General features: G+C 35.8%; 1 protein-coding gene across 1 annotated transcript; it reads left to right on the forward strand.

The window, feature by feature from the left end:
- The first annotated feature begins 14,966 nt into the window (after positions 1-14,966).
- Positions 14,967-17,118, forward strand: LOC125472789 (transcription factor MYB30-like). The gene is made up of 3 exons (XM_048574631.1): positions 14,967-15,182; positions 15,583-15,712; positions 16,510-17,118. The coding sequence occupies exons 1-3, from the start codon at positions 15,050-15,052 to the stop codon at positions 17,033-17,035; spliced, it is 789 nt and encodes a 262-aa protein (XP_048430588.1). The 5' UTR covers positions 14,967-15,049; the 3' UTR covers positions 17,036-17,118.
- The last annotated feature ends 4,642 nt before the right edge of the window (positions 17,119-21,760 follow it).

The raw sequence follows: 21,760 nt of genomic DNA on the forward strand, positions 1-21,760 counted from the left end.
CTTCACGTGATCGTAGCACTTGAGCGTACTTATATTACACCCAGGCTTGTCGTACAGACCACTTTAGGTGATTCCGACTCGTGTGCAGGTATAGTTAGTGAGATAGAGATTTGAGCTCTAGATTTAGCCGTACATGTCACGTTAGGTGACTCCGGCTGACAGCTTATATGGCATTGATTTGATATTCCTGAGCACTTGCATTCTATTTAGAGACATGTGACATGGCATATTTCGGAGCATGATTTATATATATATGTATATTCTATTTTTCTGGGAAGTATACAGGTTTTACGGCGAGAGGTTAGAATCTTGTTTATGAAATGGTTTTTGAAAAGCTTTGTTTTTGCCCACTCACACTTTTTGCTTTGCGCCCCTCCAGGTTCTAGTTGGCTAGCACTCTTGGTGGCTTCCCGGAGGATTTCCCCGGCATATCTGACAGATTATTACCAGTGTAGGACCATCTTCGGGTGTGCTTTTGTTGTGTCGTTTTCTCCCGAACTGCATTAGGTCTTCGTGCTCTGAACTTTGTGTTCACACTTATGCTTGCACATGTTTGTTATTACTTTGTGTAAAGCTGGATTTTATTTATTCGTACTACTTTTATTATTATTTTATTAGCTTCCTCACTGTGCACTTGGTTACGTCACTTCCACGTGACGGCCAGCATGCCCTGATCTCGATCGGGGTGTGTCAAAATTACCTTTTCTTTTATATGTACCAATTTTCTTTTTAGTTTTAATTTATATTCATAAATTTAATTTCCTTTTGTGCTCATATTTTTACAATTTTATTTGTACCCAACGTATCATATTTTAAAATTTTAATATGTACAATCATTTCAAATATCAATTATTTTTATTTAAAGCAATTTACATGTTGTCGCAACATTTTTTTTTTTTTTTGAAAAAGAATAATCGCTGAATTCCCAAGAAAAGGATCCGGCGATGATGCTTTTCCTCTTTTTTTTTTTTTTTTTTTTTTCCTTCTTGGTATGATGGGTGATAAATGTTTTTTTTTTTTTTTTTTTTTTTTTTCGGGGGTGGTTTGCTTTCTTAGTTCCCTCTATTCATTGATATGATGGGTGACGAAATATTGGCGGGTACTTTCTCAGTTACTTCTATTCATTTGTCTTTTCCCTGTACCCCATTTAATCTTGTATTTGAAATGAAATCTTCTGGGTACAATTATCCCTTATGGGGTAAATTTTCTTCTCGTAGGTAGATTATTTTCTTCGTATGGGTAAATTTTATCTCGTTGGTGTATTTCATTGCATTGGGGTCCATTTTTTTCATATGAAATCAAAATTTGTTTTAAATTCAAATTCAAGGGATCATGTAGATCTCTAAACAAGAGGAAATGAATAATAATCATAAGGCTACCAATAGGCTAGGATAAAAATGGAAAAGGCTAATTAAGCTTTGAAATAAATAATATAATTACTTACGTGTAAATATATTAATATTAAAATGATGAGTAGTAAAAATTTTTGATAAAAAACTGAAAGCTAATAAAGTTTCAGTCAAGAATATTGATAATTAAAGGCTGCATTCAAAATCTCCTCTTATACATGCTTTTTTTTTTTTTTATATATAAAAAACATATCTGACAGGCAGATGATAATTTTATTAACAAATATAGTACAATCATTATATGAAAGAAAGATGTAATTAAAGTCATGTGCCCAAATTCTTTACCTGCTCACTAGAGTATATTACCTCCTGTATATGACGAGGCAAGCTTTAACTTTTGCTATGTCAATCAGCAAGGTGGAAGTTGCGTGTGTGACACAAAGGGGAGAAATCAAATTTCATCCAAAACTGTATACGTATTTACATGACCATGATGGGATGTCTGTTAATTATGAATATAAATTTTTTTTGTCGAAATTATGAATATAAAATTAGTCTTGGCGCAAATTATCTAATTACCTAAGGTACACGAAGAGATTTTTTTTTTTATTTTTTTTTATTTCCATATGATGAATAGTTAACTACTTTTTGAAATGAATGAATTCATGTAATTATTAAGTATATGACGTACTTAATTTATATAATCAGTAAACTTATGAATAATAAGCGTATAATACCCAAAGTTACATATTTTTTTTAAAATTCTTTTGTTATTCATACACGTTTTAATAATTTCATTAAATCACACAAAATTTTTAAAGCTCCAATATACAATATGCGTATAATATATAGATACTTTTCACGTTTAATATGTTAATTTCAAACATTTTTAATAATATATATTATTACGTATTTTTAGCATATTAATTATAATATCCCACATCGCTCAAGGGAGTGGATCCTGTAAGCCTTATATGTATATTCCCATCTCTACCTAGCACGAGACCTTTTGGGAGCTCACTGGCTTCGGTTTCCATCGGAACTCCGAAGTTAAGCGAGTTGTGTGACAGCCCATTCCGGATTTTCGAACCGTAGGGGTGAAATGACGGTTTTGCCGTGTGGTTGTTTCGTTGTGTGGTTGTTTTTTGGATGTTGCTTGGCTGATTTTGGACCACACACATACCACACTCACTCACCCTCTCTCCCTGCCCTGTTCCGAGCCCTTTCTCTTTCCCATTCCTATTCTTCTTGTACGTACACACTCAAAAACCATTGAAACCTTCACAGATCGAGAAAACAAATTACATATTCGTGCTCGTGAGGTCTTTAGGAGTTCAACCACACCCATTTTAGGTAAGGATACCTTCGTTTTCACGTCGAACTCGGGATACCCCGATTTGGTCACTGTTCATGCACACTTTAATTCTTGTGTTTTTAGGAATTTCAAGCTTGTAGGAAGCTTGGTGAGGTCCTTAGGAGGCTCGGGATGGTTCGTTTGAAGGTTTTGGACGTCGGGATCGTGAGTTACAAGCTTGGCCGGAGTTGGTGGTGTTTTCCCGGCAAGATTATGTGGGTTTTAGTACTTGAAAGTGGTATGGATTTGTTCCTCTTGTTGTAAGCTTCAGTTTGGTACCAATTTTGTGAAATTTGGTTGAAAAACGAAGAAGATACAAGGTTTTAAAGTTTTCTCGGTTTTCCGGCGCCGTCCGGAGAAGATGACGGAATATTCCGTTAGTTTGGACGGAATATTCCTAACGGCGTTAACGGCATCAGCTAGATTTAACGGAATATTCCTGACGGCTTTAACTGACGCCATTAGTGTGCCAGGCACGTGCCTGCGCGTAGGTGGCGTGTAGGGGCGTGTGCGGCGTCAGAAAAATTTTCTAAAAATATGGGGATGTTCCTGAGGTTGAGTAGATCACGTTGGTGTATTCATACACCCCATTTGAGCATTGTATGAGAAGTTATTTCATGATGTTGGTTATGTGCTTTAAAATTAACATTTTTATAGTTGTTTCGCATATAGGTGAGACCTATTCCGAGGACGAGCGTGGTCACTCGAGGCAAGGGGGTTACGACCCTTTTACATACCAGTGAGTGGGCTTTTGGTTTTCCGTATATACCTATATACTTACGTTTTTCTCAGAAAGTGAATGGAAACGTTTATACATTTATATGCCATGCATTATGTTTGCCGTTTGTTTATGTATTATTAGTAGCGTATATATGTTTGTATGTTGGTGCTGCAGGCGCACAGGTAAGTGCCAGGTGAGTATGGTTTATGCTTATGTTCAGTAGTGATTTGATATGTATAAAAAGCTCATAACCTGCACCCCCGGTGTTAGTGCTCCCGCCCAGAGTTGGGCACAGTCCTTCATGTGATGTTCACCTCCCGCACCACACGCTCATCTTGGATCCAAGTTAGGTGCATAGTCCTATCGTACAGACCACTTTAGGTGGTTCTGACTCGTAGGTGACCTGCGATTATTCGCCCAGCCTTCACATGATCGTAGTACTCGAGCGTACTTATTACACCCAGTCCTGTCGTACAGACCACTCTAGGTGGTTCCGACTTGTGTGCAGGTATAGTTAGTGAGATGGAGATTTGAGCTTTAGATTCAGCCGTACAGGTCACGTTAGGTGACTCCGGCTGACAGATTACATGGCATTGATTTGACATTTCCTGAGCACTTGCAATCTATTTAGAGACATTTGACATGGCATATTTCCGAGCATGATTTATATATATGTTTATATTCTATTTTTCTGGGAAGTATACAGGTTTTACGGCGAGGGGTTAGAACTTTGTTTATGAAATGGTTTTTGAAAAACTTTGTTTTTGCCCACTCACACTTTTTGTTTTGCGCCCCTCCAGGTTCTAGTTGGCTAGCACTTGTGGTGGCTCCCCAGAGGATTTTCCTGGCATATCTGACAGATTATCACCAGTGTAGGACCACCTTTGGGTGTGTTTTTGTAATGTTGTTTCTCCTGGACTGCATTAGGTCTTCGTGCTCTGAACTTTGTTTTCACACTTATGCTTGCACATGTATGTTTCTATGCTGTGTATAGCTGGTTTTTATTTATTCGTACTTTTATTATTATTTTATTAGCTTTCGCACTGTGCACATGGTTACGTCACTTCCACGTGACGGCCAGCATGCCCTTATCTCGGTCGGGGTGTGTCAAGTTGGGGGCGAGAGCATTTCCAGGATGGATGACCCATTGGGAAGTTCTCGTGTGAATTCCTAGAAACAAAACCGTGAGGGCGTGGTCGGGGCCCAAAGCGGACAATATTGTGCTACGATGAAGTCAAGCCCGGGATGTGGTGGGGGCCTGGGCTGGGATGTGACAATTTGGTATCAGAGTCAATCCCTAGCCGGAAGTGTGCCGACGAGGACGTCGGGCCCCTAAGGGGGTGGATTATAACATCCCACATCGCCCAGGGGAGTGGATCATGTAAGCCTTATATGTATATTCTCATCTCTACCTAGCACGAGGCCTTTGGGGAGCTCACTGAGTTCGGATTCCACCGAAACTCCAAAGTTAAGCGAGTTGGGGGTGAGAGCATTCCCAGGATGGGTGACCCATTGGGAAGTTCTCATGTGAGTTCTTAGAAACAAAACCGTGAAGGCGTGGTCGGGGCCCAAAACGGACAATATCGTGCTACGGTGGAGTCAAGCCAGGGATGTGGTGAGGACTCGGGCCGGGATGTGACATTAATGATGAAATAAAAGTTAACAAATATTTTAAATAAAAAATGTTAAGATTTAAAAAATGACTGAACTTTTTAATTAATTAATAACTTTATTTTTATTTTTTTTTGTAAAGTTGTCGAATTATACTGTACATATTTTTCACGTACCAAATGAGTCCTAACTATAGTACAAATTAAGATCTCCATGGTGTAAACACAAAATTACGGTCTCCGTGATGAGCTGCATTGCTCGGAAAGTACGGGGGAACTTCAACTAAATGACATGCAAATACAACAACATCTGGCCCAAGAATGACAAATTTGTGTAAAAGATACCCATGAGCTAAGTGACTGGGTAACGATGACTAAGTAATATGAAATGAAGTCAGTGCCTTATCAACAGAAAGAAATCAAAGAAATCGAAGAAAGTGGGATGACTAGGGCAACATTAAAAGTATGAACTGGACTAAGACTTTACTTGTATTACTCAATGATAATGAAATCGAACCAATAAAAGCCAAGGAATTAAAAAACATATATTTGTAGACATTGGACCGCAGTCTCATTTTCGTATATACAAGTCTATGAGATAAAAATCAAATAAATTGATCATAAGTCATTTAAAAAAAATAGTCAAGTCAACAATATTATTTTTCTCGCATTTAGCGTAATCATTCTGTCGCTTAGTGATATTTTCTCTTTACTAAGTTAATCACAAAACCACAATCATGGAGTTTTAGGAAGAAAAATGATGAACCAAAACGAAAAGGAAATCAGAAATTGTAAGAGAAACGAGAGACTAATTTTCGAGATCAAATCTTCTGCAGACAAAATAGATATGATTTTTCCTGTAACCCAAATAAATATTTAACACATATTAAATTTATAATAAAAAAATTAAGAAATGTTAAGATAATAAATAACATTGCATAATAAAGCCTATAAAGCCTGAATGTTTGACTTGTAAGCAACGGCATGACTGCCTCTAACAAACTAAGCCAATATAAGACTTACACGTGTCACCAATAATAAACTAATATCTGTCCCTTACTCTCTAATTGACTACCGTTATTAAAAGTAAGAAATTTTAAGTTCGATTCTCGTGAATAATGAGTTCAATACTAATTATGATAGACATATTATATGACTTTGCCTAAATCTCATCCCTGAATGTAAACATATAATTATATCAAAATAAATGTTATAAAACGCTAGATACCCTCTTGGAAAAAGATTTGAAGTTTTGTTTTATTTTTAAAAATTAAATAGTGAAGTGGGAATTGGATACTTTAATTTATGTGCGTAACGTGATTTAAGAAAGTGTTCTTTGCACTTCAGAAACAGCTATTGCATGACAAGTGCAAAAGGAGAAGACTTACTAGTAGTGCTTACACACAGAAAGGATAGTACGAAAAGAGATATAATTAGTTCAAAACTACTACTTTTATTATATTTTGTGTACCACATTTATATGAATTTTCCAATAAAAATGAGACCTAACCCCATTGTACAAATGATAAAACAAGACTAAAGCAGTAATGTCGACGATAGAGAGAGGATGAGTTTGAAGGATTTCATGAAGTGTTGCCTTCCCCTCCTATTATTCACTGTGACAATCAGCCCGCTATTGCTTTAAGCTCCAATCCAATTCAACATTTCAGGATTAAGAACTTGGAAATTGATTACCATTTTGTTAGGAACAGAGTGCAAAAATGGGACATAGAAGTGCAAGTTATACCAGCTGAAGGTTATCTCAAGAGTAGTACACGCATCAAACGTAAAATCTTACACAAAACCCGAGCAGGTCAACAGGCGCTTAAGTTTTTGGATTTTGACTTTATCTAGTGATTTCACGAAGGTTATTTCATAATATGAGTAAGATCGATCGACCAATCATTTGTCTTTTGGCTTGTTAGTGATTGGAGAATATCGCACCCGCGCATGCGTCTTTCTTTGATCCTTGAGAAGAATACCAGTCAAACTTTGGCTTTCCATGTATCCCCTTACCCACATTGATATTCAACGATCAAATTCATGAAAACACTTACGAATTTTTTTGACCCAACCCTACAGAAATCATTGTCTTCGTCAAAGCGTTTGAAGACGAGATCACTTCAATCAGTTGAATAACTCAAAATCATTTGATTCAGTGGACAATGATTTTATTTGCATCTAAAAAACTTCATGGCTTCCCTAATTTTTTTTTTTTTTTAAGTATATCGATATTTTTACACTAGGAGGAGGGGGAGTTCAGCTAAGTCACACAATAAGTAGCCTAATTTGATATTGACTTCACAATCCACGAAATTTAAACCTAAAACCTCTCACTTCTAAACGAATAGGAATACTATCAGACCATAGTACTGAGTGGCCTTCCCTAATTTACCACCATTGTTTGTTTGTTTTTAAAGTTAAAATAATATTTCAAAAATAAAAATTTTGAAGTGTCATACAAATTTATACTCAATTTTCAATTTGTCATATAAACTAAAATTTTAAGCAGCATACCATATCAATTTCCGAAATCATTAATTTTTCATCTCATTCCGTTAAGTTTCCCATCCAAAATAAGTCAGGTGCTTAGCACTTGTTTTCGAGTTTGTTTCAGACATTTTAACTCCTTGCTCGATCCCCTTCAATATTATTTTGGACATTTCAAGGTTATTTTAGACATTTTAACAGCTTTTTTTTCTAATCTTTTAATGGACATTATTGACCCTATTGAATTCTAAAAACTTGTAATTAGTTAAACTTCATGTTAGTGAACTTAATTTATTTTTTTTAATAGTTCACCATAAATTTTTGAAATGAACATGGATATATTCTTTTTGACACACACCGACCGAAATCAGGGCATGCTAGCCGTCACGTGGAAGTGACGTAACCATGTGCATAGTGCGGAAGCTAATAAAGTAATAATAAAAATACAAATAAATAAAAACCAGCTATACACAACGTAGGAACATACATGTGCAAGCGTAAGTGTGAAAAACAAAGTTCAGAGCTCGAAGACCTAATGCAGTCCGGGAGAAATAACGCTACAAAAACACACCCAAAGGTGGTCCTACACTGGTAATAATATGTCAGATATGCCGGGGAAATCCTCTGGGAAGCCACCAAACGTGCTAGCCAACTAGAACCTGGAGGGGCGCAAAACAAAAAGTGTGAGTGGGCAAAAACAAAGCTTTTCAAAAACCATTTCACAAACAAGTTCTAACCCCTCGCCGTAAAACCTGTATACTTCCTAGAAAAGTAGAATATACATATACATATATATAAGTCATGCTCAGAAATATGCCATGCCAAATGCCTCGAATAAATGCAAGTGCTCAGGAAAATTCAAAATTAATGCCATGAATCTGTCAGCCGGAGTCACCTAACGTGACATGTACGGCTGAATCTAGAGCTCAAATCTCCATCTCACTAACTATACCTGCACACGAGTCGGAACCACCTAAAGTGGTCTGTACGACAGGACTGGGTGTAATTTAAGTACGCTCAAGTGCTACGATCACGTGAAGGCTGGGCAAATAATCGCAGGTCACCTACGAGTTGGAACCACCTAAAGTGGTCTGTACGACAGGACTGTGCACCTAACTTGGATCCAAGATGAGCGTGTGGTGCAGGAGGTGAACATCATGTGAAGGACTGTGCCCAACTCTGGGCGAGAGCATTAACACCGGGGGTGCAGGTTATGAGCTCTCTATGCATCTCAAATCACTAATGAACATCAACATAAATCATAACTCACCTGACACTTACCTGTGCGTCCGCAGTACCAAACATATATATACATATGCGACTAATAATGCGTAAATAAATGGCAAACAATAAGCATGGCATATAAACGTAAAAACGTTTCAATTCATTTTCTGGGAAAAGCATAAGTATATAGGTATATACGGAAAACCAAAAGCCCACTCACTGGTATGTAGAAGGGTCATAACCCCCTTGCCTCGAGTGACCGCGCTCGTCCTCGGGATAGGTCTCATCTATATGCGAAACAACTATAAAAACGTTAATTTTTAAAGCACATAACCAACAACATGAAACAACTTCTCATACAATGCTCAAATGGGGTGTATGAATACACCAACGTGATCTACTCAACCTCAGAAACATCCCCAAATTTTTAGAAAAATTTTCCACCGCCGCACGCGCCCCCACGCGCCGGCCAAGGCACGGCCACACGCGCCGCCCACGCGCAGGCACGTGCTTGGCACACTAACGGCGTCAGTTAACGCCGTCAGGAATATTCCATTAACTTTAACGGATTCCGTTAACGCCGTTAGGAATATTCCGTCCAAACTGACGGAATATTCCGTCATCTTCTCCGGCGAAGCTTCAGCGTCGGAAAATCGGGAAAACTTTAAAACCTTGTAACTTCTTCGTTTTTCAACCAAATTTCACAAAATTGGTACCAAAATGAAGCTTACAACAAGAGGAACAAATCCATACCACTTTCAAGCACCAAAACACACGGGATCACGCCGGGAAAACACCACCAACTCCGGCCAACCTTGTAACTCACGATCCTGACGTCCAAAACCTTCAAACGAACCACCCCGAGCCTCCTAAGGACCTCACCAAGCTTCCTACAAGCTTGAAATTCCCAAAAACACAAGAATTAATGTGTGCATGAACAGTGACCAAATCGAGGTATCCTGAGTTCGACGTGAAAACGAAGGTATCCTTACTTGAAATGGGTATGGTTGAACTCCTACAGACCTCACGAGCACGAATATGTAATTTGTTTCCTCGATCTGTGAAGGTTTGGATGGTTTTTGGGTGTGTCCGTACAAGAAGGATAGAAATGGGAGAGAGAAAGGGCTCGGGATAGGGGTGTAGGACAGGGGAAAAGGTGAGGGGGTGTGGGAGAGTGTGTGTGTGGTCCAAAACCTACCAACAAAACCCAAAAACAACCACACAACGAAAAAAAATCACACTAGGGCAAAAACGTCATTTCACCCCTACAGTTCGAAAATCCGAAACGGGCTGTCACACTTTTACTAGCCAAACTTTCTAGGTTCGTACTAAAGAGAGGTAGAAAACTTGTGAAAATGACGTCAAAAGTTTAAAGCCAATTTATTTCCCCACCTCTAGTGTACATATATTTTTTGTATAAAAATAATTAATATATAAATTGTGAAAAAAGGAGGTCAAAAGCCCTGAACACAAATTTATTTTGGATGAAAAACTTAGTAGAGTTAGGGTAAGATGCCAAATTAATAATTTCGAAAAATTAATATGACAAATCGCCTAAAAATTTCATATGATAAATTAAAAATGTGTGCAAGTTCATATGAAATTCTAAAAATTGTCCCACAAAAAAATGAAGTCTTTTGATTTAGTTTAACCGAACATTTATGTGGCTTTAAATCAAACCTATTTTTTGCATTTATTTTTAAATTTTATGACTATTTTGCCCATGATAGTAAATATGAAATTAAATTGAGAATTCCTGAATTAGTATACGTTTTTCTTTTTTCGAATGTATTGAATCATGTGATTTACATCTTCAAAACATTCAAACAAATCAATCAATGAGCATGATATCTACCAACTATTTACCGATAATAATGATATCTATAACTTTTTTTTTTTTTTTTTTTATGAAATAAATATAACAAAATGTTCCCTACACATACACACACACGCGCGCACACACACACACAAAGATAATTCAACCAAAAATCAATAAAATTTTTACTATTAAGCCATATATCAATGACATATTTTTGTTTTGGACTTAATCAATGATATATTGTTATTAATTAGGCAAGGTCAATGATGAATGCCACACATGCTTTAAGTTATTATAAATAGTTAGAATTTGACTCTTTTATCCTTCTCTCTCTTTCCCTCTCTATGAACGTCATATAGGCATTAAGGTAGTATAAGTAGGGATTTAGATCCTATCCTAATCAGTTTTGTGAGGTGCGGAGGATCCGATGGATATCATCCATTGATACAAATCCAACGGCCAAAATCTCTACTCCTTCCCTCTCTTCCCCTCAACTCTTCTCTTTCTCCCTCACTTTGAAGCTCTCAACCTTAAACCACCAAAGCCCCAAATTCCAGATCAAATTCATCCCCACCTCAAAATCAGCCCTAACACCACCACAATCGACCTAGCCCACAACCCTCAATTGCAGGTCCCTCACCTTACCCTCCCAAAATCAGCCCCAGCACCACCACATCTCTCAGTTGCAGGTCTTTCAACCCTAAAATCTCAGCCGATGTTAACAAAGGAACAAAGAGAGAGGTCGTGCAAATTGGTGTCTTTTGGTTGCAGAGATCTTTTTCATAACTATAGAACAATTACAAAGAGAGAAACAAAGTTACAGTAGACAGAGAAAGCTCAAATATGTGGAAGAAGAAAGAGACGACAAATAAAAAGCTAAAAGTAAAAGATAGCACAAATGACTTGCAATTGAATTTAGGTCTTGTTAACCGCAGTGGGGTGTGTCAGGGCAAGGAAGAAAGAAGAGATGAGGGGGAAGAGATGAAGGGGAAGAGGTTTTGCCCGTTGGATTTCAATCCCCATTAAACTGATCGGAGAGGATTTGAATTCTATAAATATTTTGAACATGCATATTCTATCACTCACTCACTCACTCCCTCTCTCTCTCTCTCTCTCTCTCTCTCTCTCTCTCGCCATTTGATTACACGGAGGAGTCTGCTCAACTAAAAAGAACGAAACTAGGAAACAAACACTGTATTGTAGTGTCTGAATCCAAATGTAAAAACCAAAGCTTGGAAACTGACACTCCATTACAGTGTTTGAAACATAGTAGACATGTGGAGTGATGGAAAAAACTGAACCAGGAAATGGACACTGCAATGCAACATTTGAATCCAAAAATAAAAAACAAAACTAGGAAACGGCAGGGTTTGAATCCAAATGTGAAAAGGAACATGTAGGAGGCGTGTGAATAATGGAAAAAACAAAACCAGTAAATGGACATTGCAACGCTGTGTCTGAATCTAAATGTAAAAATAGAATCAGGAAATAGACACTGCAACATTTGATCCATATTGACGTATTCCAAAATACAAAAACTATGAGAAATAGAGTGTTAGTGGAAGTGGGTGCCAACTGTAGTGATGGAATTGATAATTTTTGTTTATTTTAAATGCATTTAAGTATAACAATACATGATAGTCCTATTTATAATTAACATAAATATTGTTAATATTGTAAACCTTTTTTTTATGATTTTACACAAAATAACCCTAAATGCAATTGATGTTAATTTTAAGCGGAAGAAATATATTTAGCAATTATTCTTTTTAATAAAAACTCATCTGCGACGTCATAACTCCATGGCCATAAACTTAACAGAAAGTTGAACATAAATTGCGATGACCATATTTTTGCGATGGCGTTGGCGTCGCCCAGTATTTCGACGACTCACTGCATGTCGCCCTGCCGCCGCATAATGCTTTTGCGACGACATTGATGACATATATTCATTATTTTGCGATGGATAATGTTAGAAAGATCAAATTTATAAACAAAATAATATGACTGTTGGTGATTGGACTATTACTTAAACATTGATTAGCAGACTTATTTCCTACTGATAACACATCATTTGATTTGCAAATTTGATTTAAAATTTTGATCTCCTTAATATTACCCTGTTGCGACAGAGTTACCAACGCCAAAGCAATTTTCCCTAGTAGTGACCACAAGCCTCATAGCCGACCACCACCTCCCTCTATTTATCTCGTCCCCTAAATCCAACCTCCCAAAAGCCGAGCTACACCCCGTTACCCTCCTCCCCTCTCCACGCCCCTTCCCTTCACTCGAACCCTCACCCCTCTCATTTTTCCTCTTTGAAAACCTACAACCGACCCAAAACGGAGGCCGATGATCTAAGTCAAACAATTTAGGGCCATAAAGCTCCAAAATGTAAGTGACATGGAGAGGGTGAAGGAGATTTCGGATAAACGGTAGATTATGCCCTTCTGATTATGCTTTTATGATGGAAACTTGGAACCTTTTGGTAAAAGGGGCATAGGATTGAGGACGTGCAAAAGGCGTAGTGGCACAGAGTCCAAAATTTTTTAGGCGCCCTGAAAATTTGATCCTCCTATATATTTCATATGAGTATAAATTTTCTTCTAAAAATGAATTTTATTGAAAAGAGAAATCACCGTCATATATAATTTTATCTGTATTACAATTGATTAATTGGAATCTATACATAATATATTTATTTTTCACTTTTTCTCCAGCAATAAAAACTTGTGTATTATTTTCTTTCACAAACACAAGCGTATTTCGTATCTCTCTTTCAACCATACTCTATTTTTTCATGGACGAACCCTAAATCGTAATTTCATGACAATTGGAGATTATTCAATTTGTAAAAGTGAGATGCTGGTTTCAATTACGTTTGAAGATTGATTGTTGAATTATGTATAAATATATTGTCTGAAAAGTTATTATTGTTGTAAGTAAGAATGATCTTTTATATGAAATACGCAGAGGACCCTCCAAATGTCAAGAGACGACCCTGATAGGGAGAAATTTTTTTATTATGATTGGAATACGGGTGGTACACCACATGTTTTTATATAAGTGGTGAAAATTTTTTTTTTTCAAGTTATTAACTTTTTAACACACATAACTCACCATTTGTATAGTGACACGTGATGTACCATCCCGTGTTCCGATCACACTAAAAAATCTCTCCCTAATGAGAGGAAAGGAGGGAAACGGATTGGGCATTTGGTGATGGGATGTTGGATTAGGAGAGGTGAGAGAGCGAGAGCGAGAGGTGGTGGTTATGATTAGTTGGGGTGGAAACTTGGATGTGAACATGGTGGTTGGGTTGGCGGCGGCTGTCGAGGTGGAGAAGTGGTAGTTAGAGCCTACACTGTCTACAAAATCAGGAGGCCAGATTCACCATATCAGCAGACAAAAGAAATATCTGACTGAGTTAGCACAAAGGGACTAACGTTACACAATTTGACGAATTTTGAGAACAACATTTAATAAATTTGTAGTCCATGACTAAAGTTATAATTAAATCATAGTTCAAGGAATATTTCTCCATTTTACTGTTGAGCAAATCTACGAGAAAAGGTTGCTGTCTATGCCAAATTACTTTGGCTGCTTCAACTATCTAACGTCACACTACTAGTTTCCCTTGTTTACTCATTATTTTATGAGATCATTGCCAACATTTTTTGTCTGCTACACGTCCTCTGTCGCATTTTATTGGTAATGTTAGGAAAATTAAATTTGTAGATAAAATTTTGTAAATTAAATTATATGAAAATTGATGATGGATTATAATCTAAGTGTTGAATAACATGTTTATTTTTTTATTAGTGGCACATCATTTGGTTTGCAAATTTAGTCAACATATTTAATTTGTCTAGCATTTCTTTATTTTATTAGTCACTAAAAGCCAAAACCTATTGATCTGCAACTCTAAATCGTAATCATAACAACAAATTGCTAAACTAGTAATTAAGTTATTATTTTAAGAATAATGTTATTCACACATTCGTTTTACGTTTCAAAATTTTGTTAATTTATTCTCATTGGCTTTTTTCAATTCATTTAATTCGATGACGGAAAATTGAGAATTAAAAATGTGTATGGAGATGACACTACCCTATTTTGATTGATAGATTTTTAGCTCTGCCTGGGAGAATTTTTTTTAATGTGCTAGGAATATCACCTTGTACATCAAGTTTAATATTATAATTGGTTAGAAATTAAAAATAAAAAATTCAACTAATTGTATTATGATACTTAGTCTAACCGGCTGTGTTTCCTACACTATAATACATCTCACTTCGTGGAACTTTCCAGTCTTTTTAATTTATTTTATTGGTCCTTTCAAATATCCTTTTTTTGTACACTGGATCTTAAGATAAATAGCCAGGCCAATGCCTCAGAAATATTGAGCTCTCAAATTCAAAGTAATACTGTATTATTCTGAGTGAGAGAGAGAGAGAGAGAGAGAGAGCGAGAGAGAGAGAGATGGGGAGAGCTCCTTGCTGTGAGAAGATGGGACTGAAGAAGGGGCCATGGACTTCTGAAGAAGATCAAATTCTTACATCCTTTATCCAAAAATATGGTCATGGAAATTGGCGTGCCCTTCCAAAGCAAGCTGGTAATTACAAGTTACCTCATCTGGGTTTTTTCTCTCAAGCTAGATTTATAGGCCACAAAACTCGGTTCTTTAACCAAGATAATCATCTTTGCATTGCATGATGACAAATTTACAGTTCTATATACAACTTTATACATTTACATACCATTTGCAAACCTGAGCTAAGTTACCTATAGAAGTATGTTCTCCTATTTGCACCCAACTTTGAATTCCGCTCATTGAAGTTATAGATGAATTTAGTGTAGAATATAGATGGTATAAAAAGTTACATACAATTTATGCATGTTTCATGTTGAATTAATAACAACTGCAAAATTCTTAATACCTGCTAAATTCCAGTTGCTACTTGCTTTGAGCTTTGTACTCATCTTTTTCACTTGTTTTTTTATTCTTGAAATAGGTTTGTTGAGATGTGGGAAGAGTTGCAGACTCCGGTGGATAAACTATTTGAGGCCGGATACTAAGAGAGGAAACTTTACAAGAGAAGAAGAGGAAGCTATCATTAAGTTGCATGATATGCTGGGTAACAGGTACATATATCAAAGCACCAACTTCTAATTTTCATTCAACTTTTAATTTGTAAGCTATAAATTCAAAACATGCATGTTTTACCATTGACCAAGATATATATATAGCCGTTTACCCTGCTGCCAACTATCAACAGCATACTCAACAAGGCTTGTTGTTACAACAAAGAAAAGCATTTACACATGTACTCAAGGTATAAGGTGGAAGCACAAATTCCTTCTCTCCTTAGCCTCCCTTATAAACAAAAAATAAAATAACCAGAGTCAGGATCGTTTCTCGAACACACAAATCAAAGACACTGATTTTCTGTCAAAGAATAGCAAGTGGGAGCTGATCAAAAGATTCTCTATTGGAAGCCACCACAATAGACTTGTAATTTAATTGTAAATCACAACCAACCATGCATTTGATAAATAATACGTGTTGTAGTTTTTTGTCTTTAATTGCTATGCAGGCACATCTCATAACGTTGCAGTCAAAATTCAAATTTAAGCTTAAAATTTTAGGGCAATTAGTTACAATATATATATATATATATATTTTTTTTTTTTGAAATTTCATTACAGAATAATTAGTGTTTATTATGTTGTCATTATATTATTGTTGTATAGTTATTATGTTAACGTTGTGTCATCAACATATAATTAATATGTCTACGTTACTGAACAATGATCATTTCTCCAAACCAAATATCAAAATATGTTTATTATAGTTATTTTCCTAATTTTATACATACTTGCTTAACAATAGTTAAACTATCTTGCAAATGCTTAATTTAATTCATTTCTTTCGTGTTCAGGTGGTCAGCAATTGCAGCAAGATTACCAGGACGAACCGATAACGAAATAAAAAATGTATGGCACACCCACTTGAAAAAAAGACTCAAAGACCATACTACAATAACATCGCCAGCAAGTAGCAGTAATTGTACTTTCATTGTCACAAGCCAGTCTACTGATCAACCTGAAAATATGAATTATCCACAGCCATCTTCTAGTGATGTTTCCTCCTCAGTCACAGAAGTCTCAGGTGCATTGAGAAGCGATCAGGATACGATCGTCGTCAAAGGTGAAAACATGGAGCCGTGGGAAACCTTCCCTGAAATCGATGACAGCTTCTGGTCAGAGGCACTCTCAGCTAACAATTCCAGCACCCCATTACTATTTCCAAAGGCCGAAAATGATGAAACAATATCTGAGTTTCCGATCACTGCCAACGATTCGGAGGAATTGGGTTTTACTTTTGGTCTAAACTTGGATGATGGCATGGAATTTTGGTATGATCTTTTCGTTAGAACTGGTCATGGGGGAACACCAGAATTTTGAGTTCTACTATTTCCTCTCTTTGGAGTTTAGGAGGAATTAATTGGCGGTGAGAAATGTTATTTTTTTTATCTTGTACTTGACCGTTCACAAATTCTGGTCTGAACAGAAATTTCAATTGGGAGGAGGGGGGGGGGGGGGGGGGGGGGGGGGGGGTGGGGTGGGGTGTGGGGGGTGTGGAGGGCGGGGCGTGGAAACTATGTCCTCGTGTGTCCAATAGTTAGTTAGACTACCACCTTGTGCATTATATAAAAAAGAGAAAGAAGGTGGATAAAGAAATTGATGATGACGGAAATGATGTAGCTGCATTAATATTTATATTTCAGAGACTTTGTTGATATATAATCCTCCTTAGCAGGTTCTTATTTGTCCAAAGTTTATGTGTAACAATAATGATTGTGACGAAAACGATGTAACTGGACTTTTTTTTTTACACCAAAATAAAAACTCATTGTTCTAATGTATGTAAATTTAATATGTATGTGTATGTATTCCATTTTGCAGTAATTCAGTTACATATTACGTGTTAAAAAAGGATATACAGTAAAACCAAAATTAAATTGTTCTAGTAAAAATATAAAATAAAAAGCTTATAACAACATAGTTCTAAGTTAGAACTTCTAACAATTGTATCCAAAGAAAAAGAAAACATAGTTCTAACAATCAACACAATAATATCAATACAAGAGTATTAAAAAGATGAATGGAGGTTTATCAAAAGGCTATTTCGATTTCAAATACTCACCACTAACTAATACTCATGTCGACAATATGATTACATACAAGACAATGCTTGAACAAGAAGTCAAATAAGTACACAAATTTTGTTAGCACAAGCATACGTACACTAGATAAAACAGTGATTCATACAGAACATAAGAATCAAAAGTATAACAAGTAGCAAAGCAATATTATTATTAAACTACTAGCTAATTTTCTTCTTGTTCGACCTCCAAGTTTTTGAAATGCTATTTCCACTTAGGCGTATCTAAATCAACTCGAGAAAAAAAATCTCTAAATAAGTGTCTAGCATCATGTAATATGTGTATGCAGGAAAAGAGAAATAAAACGATCGAATATCAAGATAAAAAGTACCAAGAGTTGGTTGAATATTTTCTCGAGTCTTTGCTCGTAATTTTTTTTGTTCTTTCTTTTTTGTAGTGGGTTTATACATTTTAAATTGATATTAGGAAAACGGAGCAAGTTCCTGTATCTTGTTCACCATTTCATATTCCAAAAGAGAGTTCTATTCATGTATTTTTCTCATAACTTTACAAACTCCCGTGTCCGAGTGTAAATAACATTGTCAACGCATTTTCCACAACTTCTCAATCCATGACTGATGAAGTTACCTTTTTTTATATTAGGGTAATGCTAGAAAGACTAAATTTGTAAACAAAAGTTTGGAAACTAAATGACATGAAAGTTGCTTATTGGTTTATTACTTAAGTATTGATAAATGTGCACAAATCTATTAGTGACACATCATTATTTTGTTAATTTTGTCTGTAAATTTAGTCTCTTTAGCATTACCTTTTTTTGTTAACAATGACATATAGACTTTAAGACCATCTCCAAAGGAGATGTCAAATATGCCAAATAGAATTAAAAGACATTTAGTGTTCTCCAATGGATATGTCATATATGATGTGGCATGTGAGTCATTTGACTTCTTGCTTTCTAATTGCCTTTTTTGACAGCAAACAAATAATGAGTCAAATATATTTAATTTAATTTTTAATGCATGGGTCCCATTAACAACCAATAGAATAAAAATTAAAACTAATTTTGATATTTTTTAATAGTTAATGTAATTCTAGGCCTAATAAAATAATAAAATAAATATTTGACACATCCATTTGAAAAGAAGAGAATTTAGCATTTGTATTCAATTTGTCATATCAACCATCAACTAAAATTTTGGCATATTATATTTAATATCTCTTTTAGAGATGCTCTAAGTTGTTGAAACTAGAGGGAAAAAAATGAGTGTTTCACAACCTCAATTTCCAAGAAGATTTGATGCGCTTGTTAAAGTAGGAGTGAGTAAAACAATAAAGGGGCCAACGACTTAAAAGCTTATTTATGGTCTTTGTTCTTTGTTTAATTAGGCTATTAATTAAAAAGTGGAATCAAAATATCCATTTCATTAGTGGTCCTTAGTTGTTTGTTTTTTTACTAATTAGTCTCCAGTCAATTTTCTTTTTCGAAAAGGTAATCACCAATGACTTTCCAGTCATCCACAAATCTGTTAGTCCTGATGGCTGCTTTTCACTGAACGCACAAATAAACTGAAAAGATATTTAATGATCAATGTCACATGCACGAACGATAACGGAAATGTGTGATTTAACTAGGGGAGGAAGGCTCAGTCACTACATATACATTGTGGTACAATCTATATTGGCTATAGGATGTCGACACACAAACTAGAACGACAAATTTGATTTGGCTTTTGAAATGAGTTATCAGCTGCTGACTATTGAATTTTCTTTACCTCCAATGCCAGAAAAAAATGGCAACAACCACAGAGCAAGTCTGATTATTGTTGGCGTAGCTAGCTAAAACATGTTAAAAGGTCAAAAAGTGTGACGTCACGTTTATAGGAATAACTACTTTAGCAACAGCCACGCTTACTTCGTGATTATTTGCTCTTTTTCTTGTAGTGCGTTTAGACAACTACCGATCAATATAAAATTTGATGATGCATTTGAGTTATGATCCTTAGAGAGTTATGGTAGATATAATCAGTTTTCTGACAGTACACTAATATATTAAGTGTGAACACTTACCAATTACTTATTAAATGGAGTATTTAGGTCATCCCTAATAGGTTGGAAAATTGAGATTGACTTCAGTGGGTCAAAAAATTTAAGTTCTATCATAGTGATTCTAATTCTTATGTCATTTTGATTCCTATACAACAATAAATTACCCACTTTTTTGGGGAGGAAAAAAAGTGAATAACCGATAGTAGGACAAATATTAGATGACTAGAGACTCACCTCTGTTAAACTCACAATGTAGCAATTATGTTATAGGATTCAATTTCACTTGAACCATTATGAAAGGCCTTAGAGCAACTCAATTTTGTAGTAGACCTTTCAATTGGAGCTATTCCACTCAATTGAACCTATGAAGATGATACTTTTATGTCTTCATATTCAATAAGTCAAGTGTTCGTATTCAACAAGTCAATGTAATAGATGACTGCAAAACTTAATTAACAAGATACTTGTAGGTGTTCGATCACATTGAATAGGTCAATGTACCTGCCGTAGAAAAACTCCAGACATAAGAAAAGGGATGACTTGCAAGTATCAAGGGATTTATGCTAAATATAGTTAAAAGGGAAGTGCAAAAACTTGGAGGGATTTGAAATAAGTGGATATAATGCATCAAGGTTGAAATGAGTCATTTGTAAATCTTTGTTTATGTCTTTGCAATGCATTTCAAAACTCCTCCATCTAATCTTATGCAGTTCATTTCTAACTATATTTAGTCTAAATTCATTGGTATTTGCATATCGCCTACCCAAACATAGACTAAGTGACACAACTATTTAAAGCCTTTTCCTTGCATCAAAACAATGTAGTATGTTGGCCTGCTACTTAGTTCTTCCTTATGAAACACAGTTAGGATATTCGATTCCACCTAAGTTGCGCATAAAAAGCCCAAAGTCGATCCAAAGGAATGGCGTCGTAGTTTTGAACAAGTACAATAACACGACTCACAAACAACACCAAACTGAGTTGAGGATAATGTTGTTCATGTCGAAACCTTCTTGACCTATTTACTAAGCTTCAGGATAAGCTTACCAGTGGTCGTAGACCTTAACCAATTGCAGATGATAGTAGAAATGGACATGGAGATGGAAGGAAGAAGGAAGGATTACAGCTCCACTATTTTTGTATTATAATATTTTATCAAAATGACCGTTACAATTTTCTTTGGAGCTAGTGCTCTTATACAACTCACCACTAAGTTAATTGCCAACAGGAATTTCTAACAAACTTCGTAAAAACAAATTCAATTTATATGCCGCCTTGCCAATCCTTCAATTTCAACTGGAACTTCTAACAAATTTCCTAAAAAAAATTTCATATGTTTCTTCATACGGCTGACATGAAATACAGGGTGAATTTTGGTACCATTTCTGCAATTTCAATTTACAGGCCGCCTTGCCAATTCTTTCTAGCACTTCATAAGGGACCATAGACCTTGGGTATAACTTGTGACGAGAATGAGAGGTCAAAGACTGCAGTTGATAAGGAATCAAACTGAGATAAACTAATAATGGACTCGGATCAACCCAAAATCATGTCAAAGCCCAATCTAGACTTGAAACCGCTATGATAATTAATTCATCTTTTAATAATTATTTTGTCACTCCTTGTTGCTCCGTATGATTGATAGTATTAATCATCCCAACACTGTGTTAGTCATCTCACACAAAAAGTACGGTGTGCAATCATTAGATTCTGATCGACGAGGACGTGAGACGATGCAAAACTCTTGATTGTTTTGGCAGATTAAAACCTAATCTTTTAATCCACCTTATTGTGAAGAGCTTATTTGACTCTTCAAGGCTTCACTGATTATGTGTGGATATCTAGCCATATACCATAGTCCCCAAGCCCATACATAATGTATGCGGAGCATCTATTCAATTGCACCTTATGATGTAATACGATCTCTCTCCACACAATACTCTCAATGTCATTGTTA

The sequence above is a fragment of a genome, unplaced genomic scaffold (assembly GCF_019419815.1).
Source record: "Pyrus x bretschneideri cultivar Hongxiangsu unplaced genomic scaffold, Pyrus_bretschneideri_v1 Contig73, whole genome shotgun sequence".
In the NCBI taxonomy this organism is placed as follows: Eukaryota; Viridiplantae; Streptophyta; class Magnoliopsida; order Rosales; family Rosaceae; genus Pyrus; species Pyrus x bretschneideri.

Excerpts from the sequence above, each read along its gene's own strand:
- LOC125472789 (XM_048574631.1), top strand. The coding sequence starts at position 15,050 with ATGGGGAGAGCTCCTTGCTGTGAGAAGATGGGACTGAAGAAGGGGCCA. Across the intron at positions 15,183-15,582 it reads TGCCCTTCCAAAGCAAGCTG|GTTTGTTGAGATGTGGGAAG; the intron begins GTAATTACAAGT and ends TTCTTGAAATAG. Across the intron at positions 15,713-16,509 it reads CATGATATGCTGGGTAACAG|GTGGTCAGCAATTGCAGCAA; the intron begins GTACATATATCA and ends TTTCGTGTTCAG.